This window comes from Haemaphysalis longicornis, unplaced genomic scaffold (genome assembly GCF_048455015.1).
Source record: "Haemaphysalis longicornis isolate Haplotype H1 unplaced genomic scaffold, Haemaphysalis longicornis Haplotype H1 scaffold_1, whole genome shotgun sequence".
Lineage (NCBI taxonomy): Eukaryota > Metazoa > Arthropoda > Arachnida > Ixodida > Ixodidae > Haemaphysalis > Haemaphysalis longicornis.
This window is the reverse complement of record NW_027526203.1, coordinates 271,990,213-272,005,208: the sequence shown is the minus strand read 5'-3', so window position 1 is coordinate 272,005,208 and position 14,996 is coordinate 271,990,213. Positions and strand designations below refer to the sequence as shown.

The 14,996-nt window shown below is 46.5% G+C and overlaps 2 protein-coding genes across 2 annotated transcripts in view; both read right to left on the bottom strand.

Moving 5' to 3' along the window:
* Positions 1–525: 525 nt before the first annotated feature.
* LOC144145865 (glyoxalase domain-containing protein 4) lies at positions 526–3,568 on the bottom strand. Its single transcript, XM_077677681.1, has 2 exons — positions 3,009–3,568; positions 526–1,866 (listed from the first exon to the last, which is right to left on the bottom strand). The coding sequence occupies exons 1-2, from the start codon at positions 3,371–3,373 to the stop codon at positions 1,332–1,334; spliced, it is 900 nt and encodes a 299-aa protein (XP_077533807.1). The 5' UTR covers positions 3,374–3,568; the 3' UTR covers positions 526–1,331.
* An 879-nt stretch (positions 3,569–4,447) lies between these two features.
* Positions 4,448–14,996, bottom strand: part of LOC144145836 (uncharacterized) — a 35,108-nt gene continuing 24,559 nt past the window's right edge. The window contains exon 9 of the mRNA XM_077677605.1: positions 4,448–14,673. Coding sequence (XP_077533731.1) covers positions 14,088–14,673 — 586 coding nt within the window. The 3' untranslated portion in view covers positions 4,448–14,087. The remainder of the gene's footprint in view (positions 14,674–14,996) is intronic.

Genomic DNA, 14,996 nt, shown 5'->3' with positions numbered 1-14,996 from the left:
AGTTTTGAAAGGAAGACCATATGTCTTTCAGCAAGATTCGGCTTATGCCCACACCACCTGCGTCACCCTAGAGTGGCTGGTTGACAACTTCTACAACCACGTCACTCTCAACTTGTGGCCTCCTTCGTCTACTATGTCTGGGGCATCGTTGAGGGCATCGTTATTGCGCTGCATTTACACTGTAATTACGTACCAACTTGCCTAGCTAGCAAATTCACTGGGTATAGCACATTTGAAGGAAATGGATACGGCTAGTACACTGCAGCCTAATTTCACTGAAGTTGTGGTGCTCCGTGCTCTTGAGAAAGCAAATATACCCAGTTGTGCAGGGGCTTTTTCGGGCAGCGTGCCACCACAAAGTCTATTTCTTGATCAGCCTACAACTAGAAGCTCGGGTCATGCCTCCCCAACAGAGCTGCCCTATGTCCATCTCAGCTAGTTCATTATTCAAATGGCTCATGAAAACTAAGGTTGTATCTGTCTGGCACCGATTTGTAGGTAAATGTATAATAAAATGAGTCAAAGTCATCAGCCCAGCAAACACTCATTTGCTGTGTTATGTATTTATTGCACATTGTAGTCAACAGCAGTATCTGGTGTACAAACAAGGATGTGATAGTTTACTGTCACATCCTTCAGCCACACTGCATTCGACTTCTGTTAATAAAAAACGTCTGCAATTTATGCAAAATTTTTATGGAAATATACAGATTTAAAATCAACATTAAACGAGTCTTCAACAAGGCATCACAACACAGTTGTGGCATACGGAAGCGACGCCCACTGCGGCCATACATGCACAAGCCCCACACTTGCATATTATCACAAGGTCAAATTTTCCAAGCAAAAAAACATCACCACTGATAATGTAAAACTTGGCTACAAGGCCAAGAAAAGCGATCCGCAAGACGGAAGGGTGTGTGTCATTCCTGAAAGACTTCGATCAGCACACCTGGCACAATTATTATCAGAAAAGTTTCTTTGACACACCTGCAGCCGTCTAGGCGGCACAGCAAATAAAATAGCTTGCTGCAAGTATTCGTTTGACCAACCACGTCAGCCAGAGCAAGTTTTACAAACCATATGCACGACTGGACAGTAGAAGCTTCGATATGCCATATTTGCAACTGACAAACAAAGCGACAGCAAAAATAATGGAATGTTCTGCTTTTTATTAACAAGGGGTGACAGTCCAGTTGATGTGCAGAAGAGGCAAGTACCGAAAAAGCTGCAAGTTCCACCAGCATGTAAAGTGAGTATAACTGGCCATAGACGAGGTTGCCAAGTTTCACTCAGCAGAAGCAGGGAAACAACAGAGTAAACTGTCCACTTCAGGCGGCTGGTTTGTCGGTTCCTTGGATGTCGCGATACCACTCGGCACTCTTGTCCTCCTCCATGGCTTTACTGAGGAGCTCATCAGCCTTGGGGTCAACGGCAGACAGAAGGCGGAATGACTCGGTGTCAACAAAGCAGATCTCGTGGCCATCCGGGTCAGCTAGTATGACCACAGAGACTGTGGCCTTGCCTGGTGTGTCGAGGCGCGTGAATGGTGTCAGGATTTCGTGTCCAGCAGCCTTGACATTCTTCTCGATGCCTTCAAGCTCAGCGGCGGGGCACTCGAAAGCCACCCGGCCGTACGCCTTGGCCCGGTCTATGGGCTTTTGGCTATGGCAAAAGCGAAGCCAGCACTGCTTCTCGCCATACGTGAAGGCCGCCATGCTGTTCGAGCGCTCCAGCAGCGTCATACCCAGCAAGCTATGCCAGTAGGACACAGTACGCGCGATGTCAGATGACGCTAGCACGACCTCCTCCACTGGGTCCAGTTGCTCAGTCCCCTTGGGATTGACCCGTGGCTTGATCACGAACCTGCACGGAATGTTTGAAAAATCCATCAAGAGCAAAGTATCACTGGGGTATCTAGCAGAAAAGTAGTATAAGTGTACATAGCTGAGGTATTCCAAATAACCGATGTATATCCATAGGACACCTAACGCAAGTCTTTCTCGCCTGCACTAGGTGGTATTCAATACGCTGAGTTGCTTTATTTAGACTGGCATGCTGTGGTCACTCTTCTTGATCTTGCATTGAACCTCCACCAAAAATTCTGTTGCTCTTTGTAGCCTCAGCTCATCCACACAGGTTGATTTTATGACAACTGACTGAAGTTCTCAAGGCGCAACCACTCTGTTCTATTACGTCTGGTATTTGGGCAGTCCTGAAAGCATTGCGGTCCTTTTAACATGGGTAGAAATCTTGTACACCTGGGCATTTGTCTTCATAAGAAATGCAGCCTTTTCGGCAGCGAATCGAACCCGCAACCTAGTGTGTAAATGCAGAAGCACAGGATTAGCATGTCGTTATGGCCGGGTCTGCAAAACAAGCACTTGTTCCCAGCAGCTGAATGCTCAGCGATGCGGTACCTATATAAAATATGCAACCTGGACATTCTCTGTGGTTGACACCTTTGCTTACTGTAGCCTCTGCAACAGGTTTACAACAGATGTTGTAAACATTGTCCAATTACCTTACTAGATTAAAGTCTAGAATTCGTAGGCATACGAGTTCAGGGTTGTTTCAGCCAGTTTACACGCATTTTTAAATGAGAAAAGTGACCCCGAAATGGCAGTTTCCCTCGGGCCGTCCTTCATGCCGATTGGCTGAACATCGGCTATGACGACACACCGGCAAGTCCGTAGGGCAACATTCAGGGGATTGCTAGCATGTTTGCCATATGCAGTGTGTGTCTGAACAAATAGAAACGTCGACATTTCTAAATCCCGAATGCAGCAAGAAACGAAACCAGTGCAACGTCGACATTACAGTATCTCTCGCAGTAGCAGTAAACTGCGCATGTTTTTTTTTTTATTTTTTTATTTTGCCGTTCATAGGCTCTGGGTCTTCTCTAGTCAACCGCAGCCACCCCCCCCCCCCCCCTTTTTTTTTTATACCACACGGAGACAAAATGCGCACACGTGATCAGGCTCGTTTGCTCCACGCGGTGTACTGACCTGTATCCGCCGGGTGCAAGGAGGGCGTCATTACCTTCGAACTTCTCCACGGGCCACTGCTGCTTTTTCGCGTTCTCAAGCACCTTATCCGAGCGAATCACCACGGCCACAAAGTCGTTCCCTTTGGTGTAGCTGCCTATGCCGTAGTTGTACGTGAGCTCCATGACGAAGTGGCTCACCTCGGGCCCGTAACCAACCATGGTCTTGCTCCAGTTAAGGTCGTACGGGCCGTTGCACGCCGCGCGACAGCCGTCTTCGAACTCCTCGTGCCGTAGCACTTTCATGCCCAGCACGTCCTTAAAGAACTTGATGGTCTGCTTGCGGTCGCCGACCTTAAAGACGAAGTGCAGAGCCCGCCGGGTCATGTCAAGCTTCGTGGACGAGGGGAACGCGATGACAGTATGGACACGAGGCAGTTGACTCGACAACAGCCGTTCGTGGCGCAGGCACAGTCAGATCAGGCGCGAACACGCTCTCAGCAAACTGCGTCGACAGCGTCGCCGACGTTGCGCCAGGTTGCGCCCTCGACACGCCCTCTCGCCGCTCTCGCCTGCTCCCGCTACACGAAGCCAACGAAGCCGGAAGACGCATGGAAGTCGCCCCAAGCCTCAACGAGCCGCAAGTGTAAGCGCAAGTAGCGCAAGCCTGGAGGCGATGGCCTGGAGCATGCGTAAATCACTGACCTCTACTGGATTTGCTCACTGATCTCTACTGGTGCGCAAATAGGCGCAAGCCAGCGTTGTGTAGTGCGTAAAATGCAGCACATCTGTACCCTCCGTTGTGGGCATAGCTCAAAACTTTCTGGATCGACCAACTCTACGCTGCTTAACCATCACAAACTTAAACGCAACGTGACACAACCGCACCATTACCAACTTATTTTTACAATACCCATAAAATGCTAAACTTTGCCTTATCTAAGCCTGCCAGCTGAGGAAAAATGTGAACGAAATGCAGAAAACTTTCGGCCGCATTCTTTCCATTGGCAATCTGCGCCTGCACCACTCTTGTTTACTCAGCTTGCACAAAGGAAAGACCTTCCAAAAACAGGCCAAGGACAACTGCGAACGCGCGTCTACAACAATTCAAAACCAATTTAGTTTAAGAATGCGGCAAATGCTCGCGCTGATGGCGTTTTCGACACTGCTAAGTGCCTCATACCTTGAGCGAGAGGAAGCGAGTGTTGCCGGCTTAGGGCTGGCGAGGACTAACTCAGAAGGTTGCACGCGGTTATGGTCTACTAGAAGAGAGCTTTACTCGGCTTCGTACCAGCCGTATGAAGCGCATCCTCTCTGTGTTCCTTCAGCTATAGTGCCTAGAATATTCTATAGGCAGCAGACTTAGCCACCACTTTCTCTTGCCTCCCAGCGTACTGCCGTTTGGTTGCACGTCACTGGTGTAGTGCGGGAAAGCCCGTCGAAAAACAACATTCAAAATTTTCTAATCCTGCCATTACATCCGAAGCCGAATCTAATTTCGCGTTATTCGCTTCGATATTCTAAATTTTCGAAAATCCGCGCACCCGAACTAGTTTTTCCTGATAGAAGCACCAATTTCTCCAGTTTTCCCGGAGTTTCTCCAGACTATGCCAAATCCCCGATTTTTCCGGTCTCCCCGGTTGGCAGATACCCTGTGAAACAAACCTTGCAACCAGTTATCACGTTTTTTTTTTTTTTTTTTTGCAATAACTGCTGTTTCGCGAGTGATATATACATATTTGTGGCACCGTAATCTGCCGATGGAGGTGAACTTGTTTGTAGATTTCAGTGTACCTTAAGACACGTCAGACTTCTGCCAGTTTTTCAATTTGTTGTCCCTATGCAGGAAGCAGTGACGCTTTTTATAGCAACTCAATAAAGCTAAAAGTGTCTCTTCCATCATGCCACGGAAGACTAACTATTTCGATGCAGGAACAAGTAGAAATTATCAACTCGTTACAACAGGCCATGATCACGATTTCAATCTGCTGTAAAAAAAAATGAACAATCCAAATACTGTTACTACAGGCTTTGATGATCTCATGGATGAAGTCTCATAACAAGAGTTTGGACTTTTCAACTGTTAAAAACAAAACAAAGTATGCCAGTCATTTTTCAAGATTCAGTTACAACTGAAGCAGGTGGTATTTAAGACCAACAAACCTTCAAAATGAATTGGTTTTTTCAGCGGTTTCATCTTTCTACACTACCATGAAGCACATCACAAAATCATATGCATTGGGTTGGGTTAATAACCTAACCTTCACTACTACTCTACTATATTACTCTGCTTCCACTGTCTCCGCATGAATATAAGCAAAGTGCAAGTAAAGATCTTGTTGCTAAGCTTGGAGATTTAGCCATCTATACTGTATGGAGGCTTAAATTGTTTTTTGTTTTAACTATGGTAATTTTCATATAAAAACACCTGACCTCTTGCACTAACATTACTAAATTTTAAACCTATCACTACAACATAGGATCCAATAACAGGGATAGTTTTCAGCAATCAAAAAGTTTCACTTCTATTAACAATTATTTTTCATTGTTTCAAACTGTCCATCTGATCACCACTGTAAATTAGAAACACAAACACTGTAAATGTATGAAATAAAAGGTTATCTACACTCAAAAAGTCCACTGTAGAAGTTCAAAAATTGACTTGCCAATCTTTTAAACTAGTAGAAGTTCAAAAATTGATTTGCCAATCTTTTAAACTAGTCTGTTATATCGAAAAGCACGTTGCAACAGAATCCGAAATAAACGAAGTTCAATCAATGGCACAGAGAGGAATATGAACCAAACATCGCAAATCAGTACGATTAATCTGAACATCGTTGTAAGCAGATCTGTCGCAACGAAATTACACTAACAATGTTGGTGTGACATTCAAACCTCATTAATCTATTTCCAATATGACCTTGTTTACTTTCTCTGGCTAGGTCTCGTTACAACTCAGGGCCAGTGAACAAACACTGTGTGATGTGCCAAGTTTATCGTTTTATTTGCAGAATGACACTGCTTACTTCTCCTGTTGACTTGTGTTATGAAAAAGAAACAGCGAACAGATGCTGAGGCACATTCAAATTAGGAATCACACCACATGACACCGTTGTACTATTTGCACAGGATTTGTTAAACAAAGCTAATGGTTCAAGTTCTGGCTTAAACTGTGCCCTATAAAGTCTTGTGTAACAGTAGAAAATGCCTCCCTGTACACTTCACAAAATAGGAGCATCCACACGGGGCTTAGCAGCTTATCCACTGTGTGCTTGGCCTTTGCACGGAGTTGCAGCCAACACTAATTCACTTTAGTCTTATGTGTGCACAAGAAAAAAAATAGAAGGAAGAGAGAGCAAAACAAAACAAAACAAAAAACAAGAGGCCGTTTTTTACAAGCTAAGGATTTCCAAAGTTGAAGATGTGAGCTGCCACCACACTTGCTGCACTGACAGCTATACCTACACTAGTAGCCACCAGCCAAAAGTTCAAGAAATGTGCTCAAGATCAGGCCACCAGTCGTCCTTTGGCTTCATGGCTCATCCAAAGCAGGTCCTGAGAAGCAGCTGCTGGCAAGGCATGCATGCCTTATCTTGTTTTTCATTGCCATCTACTGATAGATGCCTGGTAGACGCAATCTACTGCCACAGCAGCTCACATGTTTAGCCTCTTAAGCCTTCCAACTGTACATACCACATTGTTGGCGCTTGTAATATTTGCGCCGCTTGTACGCATTACACGCACGCATACTCATTCTCGCAATGCAACGGTGGTCAGATGAGATACTATGGTTGGATGAACCACCAGGGTGGAACTTCCACAGAGTTGGCAACTTTAACTGACGTGGCACTGTGAACCCAGCGATGCACAAAAGCTGACACAAAACAGAAGCAATGCACGATATGCTGTGTCCTGAACGCATCTTGCACAGGCAACTAGAACTGATTGTTATTTACACACCACATGTAGCCTGGCTTTAAGCTCGAGTACAACTGATTATGACAAAGTGGAGGCAAAAAAAGGTTTGAAGTTATGTCGCATAGTTGCTAAGCTATGAATGCATTCTACTATTAGTTTGTCCCATAATTACAGAACTAATTAGGAGTGAGTCTCTAAGTTTCTGCGCCACTCTATTGGCAAAGATATGACCAATAAGGCTGTTCATTCAATTTTTCGCTGTCACTAGCCACAAACAAAAGTGGCACAAAATTCATGACTTGCCAAAAATTATGAGCATGTAGAAAATCTGTCATGCTTTTTCTATTCTTTTATAGGTAATGAGGCTGGAAAAAAAATGAACAGCTTTATTTGCACAAATTATCCTTTTGTGAATACAATGGCACAGAAATTTAGAGAAATATATGCCTCATCAGTTCTGTGATTGTGGGTTGCCTCAAACAGTAGAATACATTCATAATTCAAACACTATACAAGACAACTGCCAACTGGTTCCTGTCTGTCCTTTCCTATAGTCAACTGTACTCGTGTACCAAGTTTGGTGCAAAATGAGATACAAGTTATTTTACTCACGGTACACAGCTAAACAACATATGAACTCAAAGAGCGCACACAAGGTTCACATATACACCATTTTCCTTTCTAGAGGTGGGCGCCGCCATTTGCTTTCTCTGAACAGACCCTAGCACAGTCTATGAAGCGAACACTGCAACCGCCATGCTGGGCTGTTAAGTGCTCCGTCCTTTCCCTGCGTCTGTTCGGTGTCCGTGCGTCACACAGTGAACCGTAGTGGTTTGGCATTAAGTTAGCGGTTGCAGTGCTTGTGCATGTGTGTCCTTTTTTGTTTTCACCATTTGTGGACGAATTTAATGTCCCAATTCACTGCTAGAGTGGCATATGCTGATTACGGCTTTTGCGAACAGCAGTGGCAATGGTGGTGGTGCGGTGGCACTCCGTAGCTCTGCGATGCAAATGCTAACGGCATGGCGCCGACTGACACTAAAATCGATGTCGGGGAGTATACACGTATTTTCAATGCCACCATGCTTATTATGTTCACTGCATAGTCATGTCTACGGAAGCGTGGACCTCGAATGCAGAGTGCGCACAGCGTGCGGGTCACGCTGACCCACGCTCGCGATGGACTTTCGACCAAGCCATTACCACGCTGTTGACATTGCAATACAATATAATCTTTCTGAACTAGACTTTTGACGGTTACTGACCAGTGTGAACTAACTGGGAAGGAAAATAACAGGACCGCACAACCAGTCAAATTACTATTCGATGATTGTGACTGTGATTGGCCTAACTCTGCGCAGCGTATGCCCTTTGTCGCTCGGAGCCAATTTTTGTGGATCCTCTGCTTGCACCATGAATGCTTTACGCGATCAGCAGTGGCTGTTTTGTAATTGTAGTGCTTTAGATTCCATGACAACGCAAAAGGATGAGAAACTTTTCTTTACAGGTTGAGCTATTTTCCAAATAAAGCTTTCGCATATCTCAAGCTGCGTTTCCACGTTGTGCTGGCTGCTTATCGTGCTATCAACCAGCAGTGTACGATGCAGAAAGTTATCCTTTCATATCGTTTGGCAGTACAGAGTAGACCATTTAAAACGTAACCGCTTATAGTGCGAGACCGGATATAACGTGAGTTTTCATGACTACCGGTTCGCCTCCCATAGAACCCAATAAGCATACCGCTTAAAATGCGGTTGGACGAAGCACAATACCGTTTATAGTGCGTTTTTTCGGCGGGTCTGCTGATCGACCGGCGCAGCTGGGGCATCATTTTAGGGTAGCAAAAGAAAACAGAACAGATGAAATTGGCCATCTGACTCAGCGCCTTCACGTGGCAGTGGGAGGAGCCTGGTGACTTCCACCAATGGGGAGATGTGCATCTGATAGCGGTTGATACGAAGCGCTCCAAGCAATCGGCTGGCCACGCGCGAGATGTTTAGGCTTACCACTGCGGTATTTTTTAATGGGCTCTTTCACAAGCAACGTGAATGGCATTTTATATTCCACTTTTCGCCCAGATTATCAGATCTTTTCTTGCATGAGCATCTTCGCTCGCGCCTCGCGCGGCATTTCAGCGAGCGGTTAGAAGCAGTCGCTGGAGCTGCCTGCACCACTTCACGGCATTTTAGCGAGCGGTTAGAAGCGGTCGCTGGAGTTGCCTGCACCACTTCACGGCCAGCCACCTCTCACCGCACCGCACACACTACACCAGTTGTATCCGCGCCAGTGTTGCCGCGCCATTGTTACCATGTGGTTCACGCTTAAGAACGTTGCACAGATAAGCCACCGCCCTTTCTCTTTCCGAACATTTGCAGATAGCGAGCCGCGCAATGCTGAAGATTTCCACCACCAGTATGTTGCGCTGATAAGCAGCCGCCTTTGGCATCGTGAACGCAAGGTGGTGTAAAAAAAAAAAAATCCCGCTGGCGTTCTTATCACATTTTCCCGAGGCATCTGCTCATAGACGCTAAAAACGCAGCGATGGCCCTTCGAAACAAACGCAACGGAAGTTAATTGCTCACCGTTTTTAAGACCGCGCTTGCAATGTGTATGACCCTGCAGCAGCGGCTGATGTGAAATAAAAATGCGAAATAAAGACCGTGCCTCTGTTTTTAACTGCTGTGCGTTTGAGTGGTGGTAAATATACAATGATTTGAGAGGTAGGTTGTGATGTGGTTGAATTCGCGCATGTTTCGATTATAGTGTGGTACTGTTTATAGTGCAGATTTTTGCGGCTCCCGCGACATACATTATAATGCGTGTGGCCGAAAAAAAGTAAACCAAACGCCATGATTTTAAAGGTTAGATTGGATGAAAAGGGGATTTTTTAAGGGCAATTGGCCAATATACATTATTTTAAATTGATTGCAAGGAACCAGAAGTGATTATAATGTTATAATGTAAAGGATAGAGTTACTTCTAACATTTAAGGGAGTTCCGTTTTGCTCCCCTGTCACAGTTTTGCGCATGACAAATGGATTTTGCTCCGTCTGCTTGCCGCCGAAGAAGTGCACCGAACAGACCATTGGTCGTTGGTACAAAGTCTATGCGGTTTATCAGCGGTGCCAACCGATGTCTCAACTCGGTGTCCGCTGGAAAGCGATGCAGCAAATATATGTTGCAACTGCACTGCATTTTTGCCACGCAGTGTTGTGCTGATGTGTGCTGTTGGCGACTTTTTCTCGCTTTCTCTGGTTGTTCCCTGACCCACCACCGCACAGTGCTGACCAAGCGACATTTGTGCCTTGAACGGCGTCGCAGCATAGGCTAAAACACTTGAAAGTTCCGCAAAGACGAAGCACACGGTGAGAAACACTCCTGTACTACGTAGCGGAGCACACCGCACAGAGCGGTGTTAACAGCCCAACGCACACGGGCAACGCTGGTCCACCAAAAGCGGAAGGCGCACGGGCCGCTGAGAGAACTGGTTTGCAAGTATTTTCCTCCTTTCCCGGCTGCTTATGGAAAATGGTGTATAGTATAAAACATTGCACAAGGACGAGATGCATTCTGCTTGCAAAGCCATGGCCAGATCTTCAAAAAATTCGTTCCTTCCTTTCATTCTGTGTGCCTGCCAAAGCCAACTCGTGGTAAGCACACACTTAACTCTTGAACATGAAAAAGGAAAGCGCGCCACTCTCTCGTCCCTGAATACACAGCTCGCAGGCTGCACGAGGACAACGAAAGATGCAAACTAAACAAAAACAAAGCACTACGACAAACTAAATGCACACATAGAGCAAAACAGGTTGCACTCCGCTCTATGAAACGTGCTAACTTGTAAATGTTACTTTTGTACCACACTCACTCGAACCCAGACATATTCAATTTGAGGGCGATGAAAAAATAAATTGGTTTCATGGATAATTCGATGTTTTAGGGGGGGGGGGGGGGCGCGGCTTTTAACTTCAGAAAAATGACCAAAACATCGTTTTTTTGATAGCCACATATTCGGCTTCTATGTTTCATATTCTGTGCGTCTGCAAAGTTTTTCCGCTGGAAAGCGTCGCAAAGTGGCATAAAAAAATAGTTTTGCCAGGCGCGGTGCACAACTATCTTTGCAAAAGGGCGAAAAAAACGGCAATTTTCGGAGCGCTGTATCTCCGCAACGGTGCCACCGGGCGCGGCCATTTTGATATCGTTAGATCGGCCGAGCCGAGCGTTCGTTTTTCCGGTTCCGCTCGTCTCTTTTATCTTCGTTCATTCACAAACGCACGAACGGCAGAAAAGAAACGACCCACAAACGAAGCTATAGAAATAGATGCTGAAGCGCCATTCGTCCTCCGGTCGGGGCGCGCCAAGACGACCCTCCTGATTGGGTGTCGCGGCGCAATGCAAGATGGCGGCCGCCTGAGCTGCGTAGCGTCAGTAGCGTGGGCGGTTAGAGTTCATTTTCGCTGCTTCGCTCGGCCAAATTTCTGTTCAGTCTGTGGTATTCAACACGGACGTTATCGCGATGGGAAGGCCTGAGATCACGAGCCAGATTACGGGAAGTTGTGTGGCTCGAGAGGCGGAGGTCATCGAACGCTACGTGGTGCGCGTGACTCTACCGTCGCCAGACTTCTGAGGGTGACGCGGTGTGCGCGCTTGCGATAGCGGTTCGGGAAGTGAACTTTAGTCGGATTTGCGATGTTTACACGCTTAGTTATTGCTGTGTTTTGATTGCGGGCTCGTTAAAATGGTCGACGCGTCAAACGCTGCGGCGCGCACGGTATAGCCGACGCGCATTGGAGCATCACATGTCTGCGCAACCGGTTTTATTGAACGCCATTAGTTGTAATTAATGCCTGCGACGTTAGATTTAATCTTAAAAGCGATCTGTCAAGCCATATCAGGGATAATCAAAGTACAATATGTCGCGGTAAGCGGGCGCTGCGATGCGCGCGAGCCATACGCCTTTCTTGCGCATTGTTTCCCGTGCACTTCTAATCATGTAAACAGGTTTAAGTTAGGAATATAGGAATAAAAATATGTTCTCTGCGTTAAAAATTTACCTTACTGTCGCAGCATTTAACAGTGATTTTTAAGGGAAATTGATACCAATGCATATAATCTATGGCTTAGGGCATACTGACTGTGCTGCGAGAAATATTGGATGCCTTGAACGTCAAAAGTAGTGAAAAAAGACCCCTTCCATCAAAGTTGGAGTTTATGCACATTATACCAAGCTTCAAAGTAGTTCATTTGTATCCTTGTGGTATACAAACTTTTGGCAATGAGCACCTGCACGCATGAGTACTAAGTTGCTGCGCCAGGCAAAGTAATAAAACATAAAAGAAGCCAGAAATTTTCAAATTTAACTAAAAAAAATTCTTCACTTGTTGCCATGGGGACAACACGGCAAAGAGAAGTTGTCCAGTGCGATACAGCCAACCAGCTAGCCTACTTTGCATTGAAAGCCATCTCCCCCTCCGTTTGGTCTGCTAACTGGGCTATGTACTCTTCACAGAGGAGCTGAAAATGATGTTTTGTGGAAAGAGAAAGGCTGTAAAAGGCACTCCAATTTCAAGGCAAGGCCTGCCAGAAGCCCCATGTTCAAAAGGACATGAAAGGCTACAACCGTGACGACTTTTGATAAGTGAAACCTATGTTGCAACTTCGGAAGCTGTTTTCTCAAAACAGTTCTTTTTGCCATCTGTGTCGCTTGTTCCAGGGATTTCTTCGTGACCGCTGGGTCTACTTTGATTCCGTTTCTTGCATTACATTCCTTGATGAACAGTTCAGGTCGTGACACTTTTGGTTTTTCAGATTGTGATTTTTTTTACTGAAATAGTAGTTCACAGTTGACATGCCTGTTGCACATTAACCTCTAAAAAAATGAAAACTAAAAAACATTCTGTTGTAAAAAAAAATTCTAAAACTGCCACGACCTCGTCCATTCATTTGTGAATGCAAAGCACTCCGAACAAGTTTTCTATCATGCTTTATAAGTCGCTCAAGCTCAGTACAAGTGGAACAGAAAGAAAATTTAATAAATAATTAAATTATCAAAATATTACCTTGAAATTTTTATGGTGTTATCACCGAAGCATTTCCAATTACTGTACAAATTTTCATCAAAATCCACAAAAATAGAAAAGTTGATTTTGAAAGCCACGTCCCCCCTTAAATGTACACTGTACATTGATTTTTTTCAAAGGTATGCCCAGACTGTTTGATGCAACTTGCATTTTGAGAGAATCATCTGCTTATATATGAAGGCTAAGAGCGAAATTGCAGGAGGACACTCCTAGCATGTATAGCACTTGGTCTTAAGCCACACACAAATAAAACTGCAAGAGAAGCTTCTCTAACTCAGGGGGGGCAGTGCCACGGTGGCCAACAAGGCCAGCCTGATAAAAGTCACAACTCCTGTAACTCTTACGAGGCTTGTAGTACTCTCCTGCATTAAAGCCATGAACTGAATGGCTAATAGGTAAATCGCATTACGTCAAGCCGACTGCACACTTCAAAGCAAACATGTTCTGAACATGTTCTGTATAGAGCTCCGTGACATATTTGAGTATGGAGAGCTTTAGCCGTGCATTATGCATCATTCTTATCCTCACCTAAGGCTTAACCATGTTATCGTGCACGCTTCAACATGAAGCACATTACTCCCAGTCCTTTACTGGCTCTTGAACACAAACTCGCACCAATGGCAGGGGCTTCCAGTGCCAGCACATAAAGGAAAAGCAGCTCGTTCTGAAGAAACAGGCATGGTCATGCACAGCACACTTCGTGCACATTCACAAGCTTGCTCACCCTGATCCACGATTCTGAAGAAACACGAATGCACGCACAAGCACAGCACTAGAATTGAGCCAAGATTTGCATGTTGAACGAGCACTAGAATGACAAAGTGTTTGCACGTTGGTGACCAACCACACGCAAACTCGTGGTTGTAACAAAGCAAACTTGTTTACAACACACGCGTGCGCTAGAAATTCCAGCGTGCTCCTTCCCCTCGAGCGACAAGGCTGCACCTCGACTGCCGAGTGAGGCTGGCAGGGGTCGACGTGAGCAGCCAAGTGGGGCCAGCATCCAGAGTTGTGACGTTTCCAACCTCATGTCTTCCGTGTGAACCACAAATGTTGGTTGAGTATAAAACGTCCCACCCAAAGGTCACCACGGCACGCACTCACTAAACCTCCGTCGTAGACTCAATGCGCACAAGGCAGACCTCCTTGCCTTCCTCCATGGCATTCTTGAGGTCCCTGACCAGTGCCACCGCCCGCTCATAGTGACCGGAGGGCAGCTGCAACATGTAAGATGCCAGCTGCTGCAGCAGGGCCCCCGTTTCTGCCAGCCTCCGCTTCTCAAAGGGTGAACTCCTGGGTGAAGATGGGGGTGCAGCCTCCTGTTCCTCCTCCCCTTCCTCCCGCTCTTTCTCCCCCTCGTCCATCTTGATGTTCTCTGCCCCGTTGGCCGCAGCAGAGAGGGGCCCAGGCAGCTGCGCCTTGGCCTCGGGCGAGAACAGGCGGCAGGCGCTCTTGTAGTACTCGCGCGTCCAGCGCTGGGCAGCACTGCCATCAAAGTAGAGGGGCAGCCCCGCGCGAAGCCGCTCGAAGAAAATGTGCCGGCAGGGGAGCATGTAGGATGTGGCGTCCCAGCAGTTGCACGAGCAGCTGGTGCTCACGTACGCCTCGTCCGCCTCCTCCATGGACTGGGCCGCTTGCATCTGCTGCGACACCCGCTTGAAGGCGTACGGGGTCAAGTAGGCAATATACCTGCGCCAGGGACAAGGGCGTACATGACATCGGGCTGCCCTTCGGACCACACCGATTAGGTCGAAGCGACGGTTTGGCACGAGGGTAGCAGAACAGTATAAGAGGGTTATTGCAGACCAAGATACCTGTCTCACAAGCAGGCACACTCGTGTGTGTATGCAAGCCCTAGATCCAGTAGCGGACGCTTGCCACAATGCCAGCATTGCAACGGGCGCTGTGTCTACGAGGAGTTACCCAAGGTGCTATAAACTTTTTCATGGTGTAGAAGCAGCAACCAAAGGCCTAGCTAGGCTTGCCAAGCAATTTAACGGCCCTACAGAGAC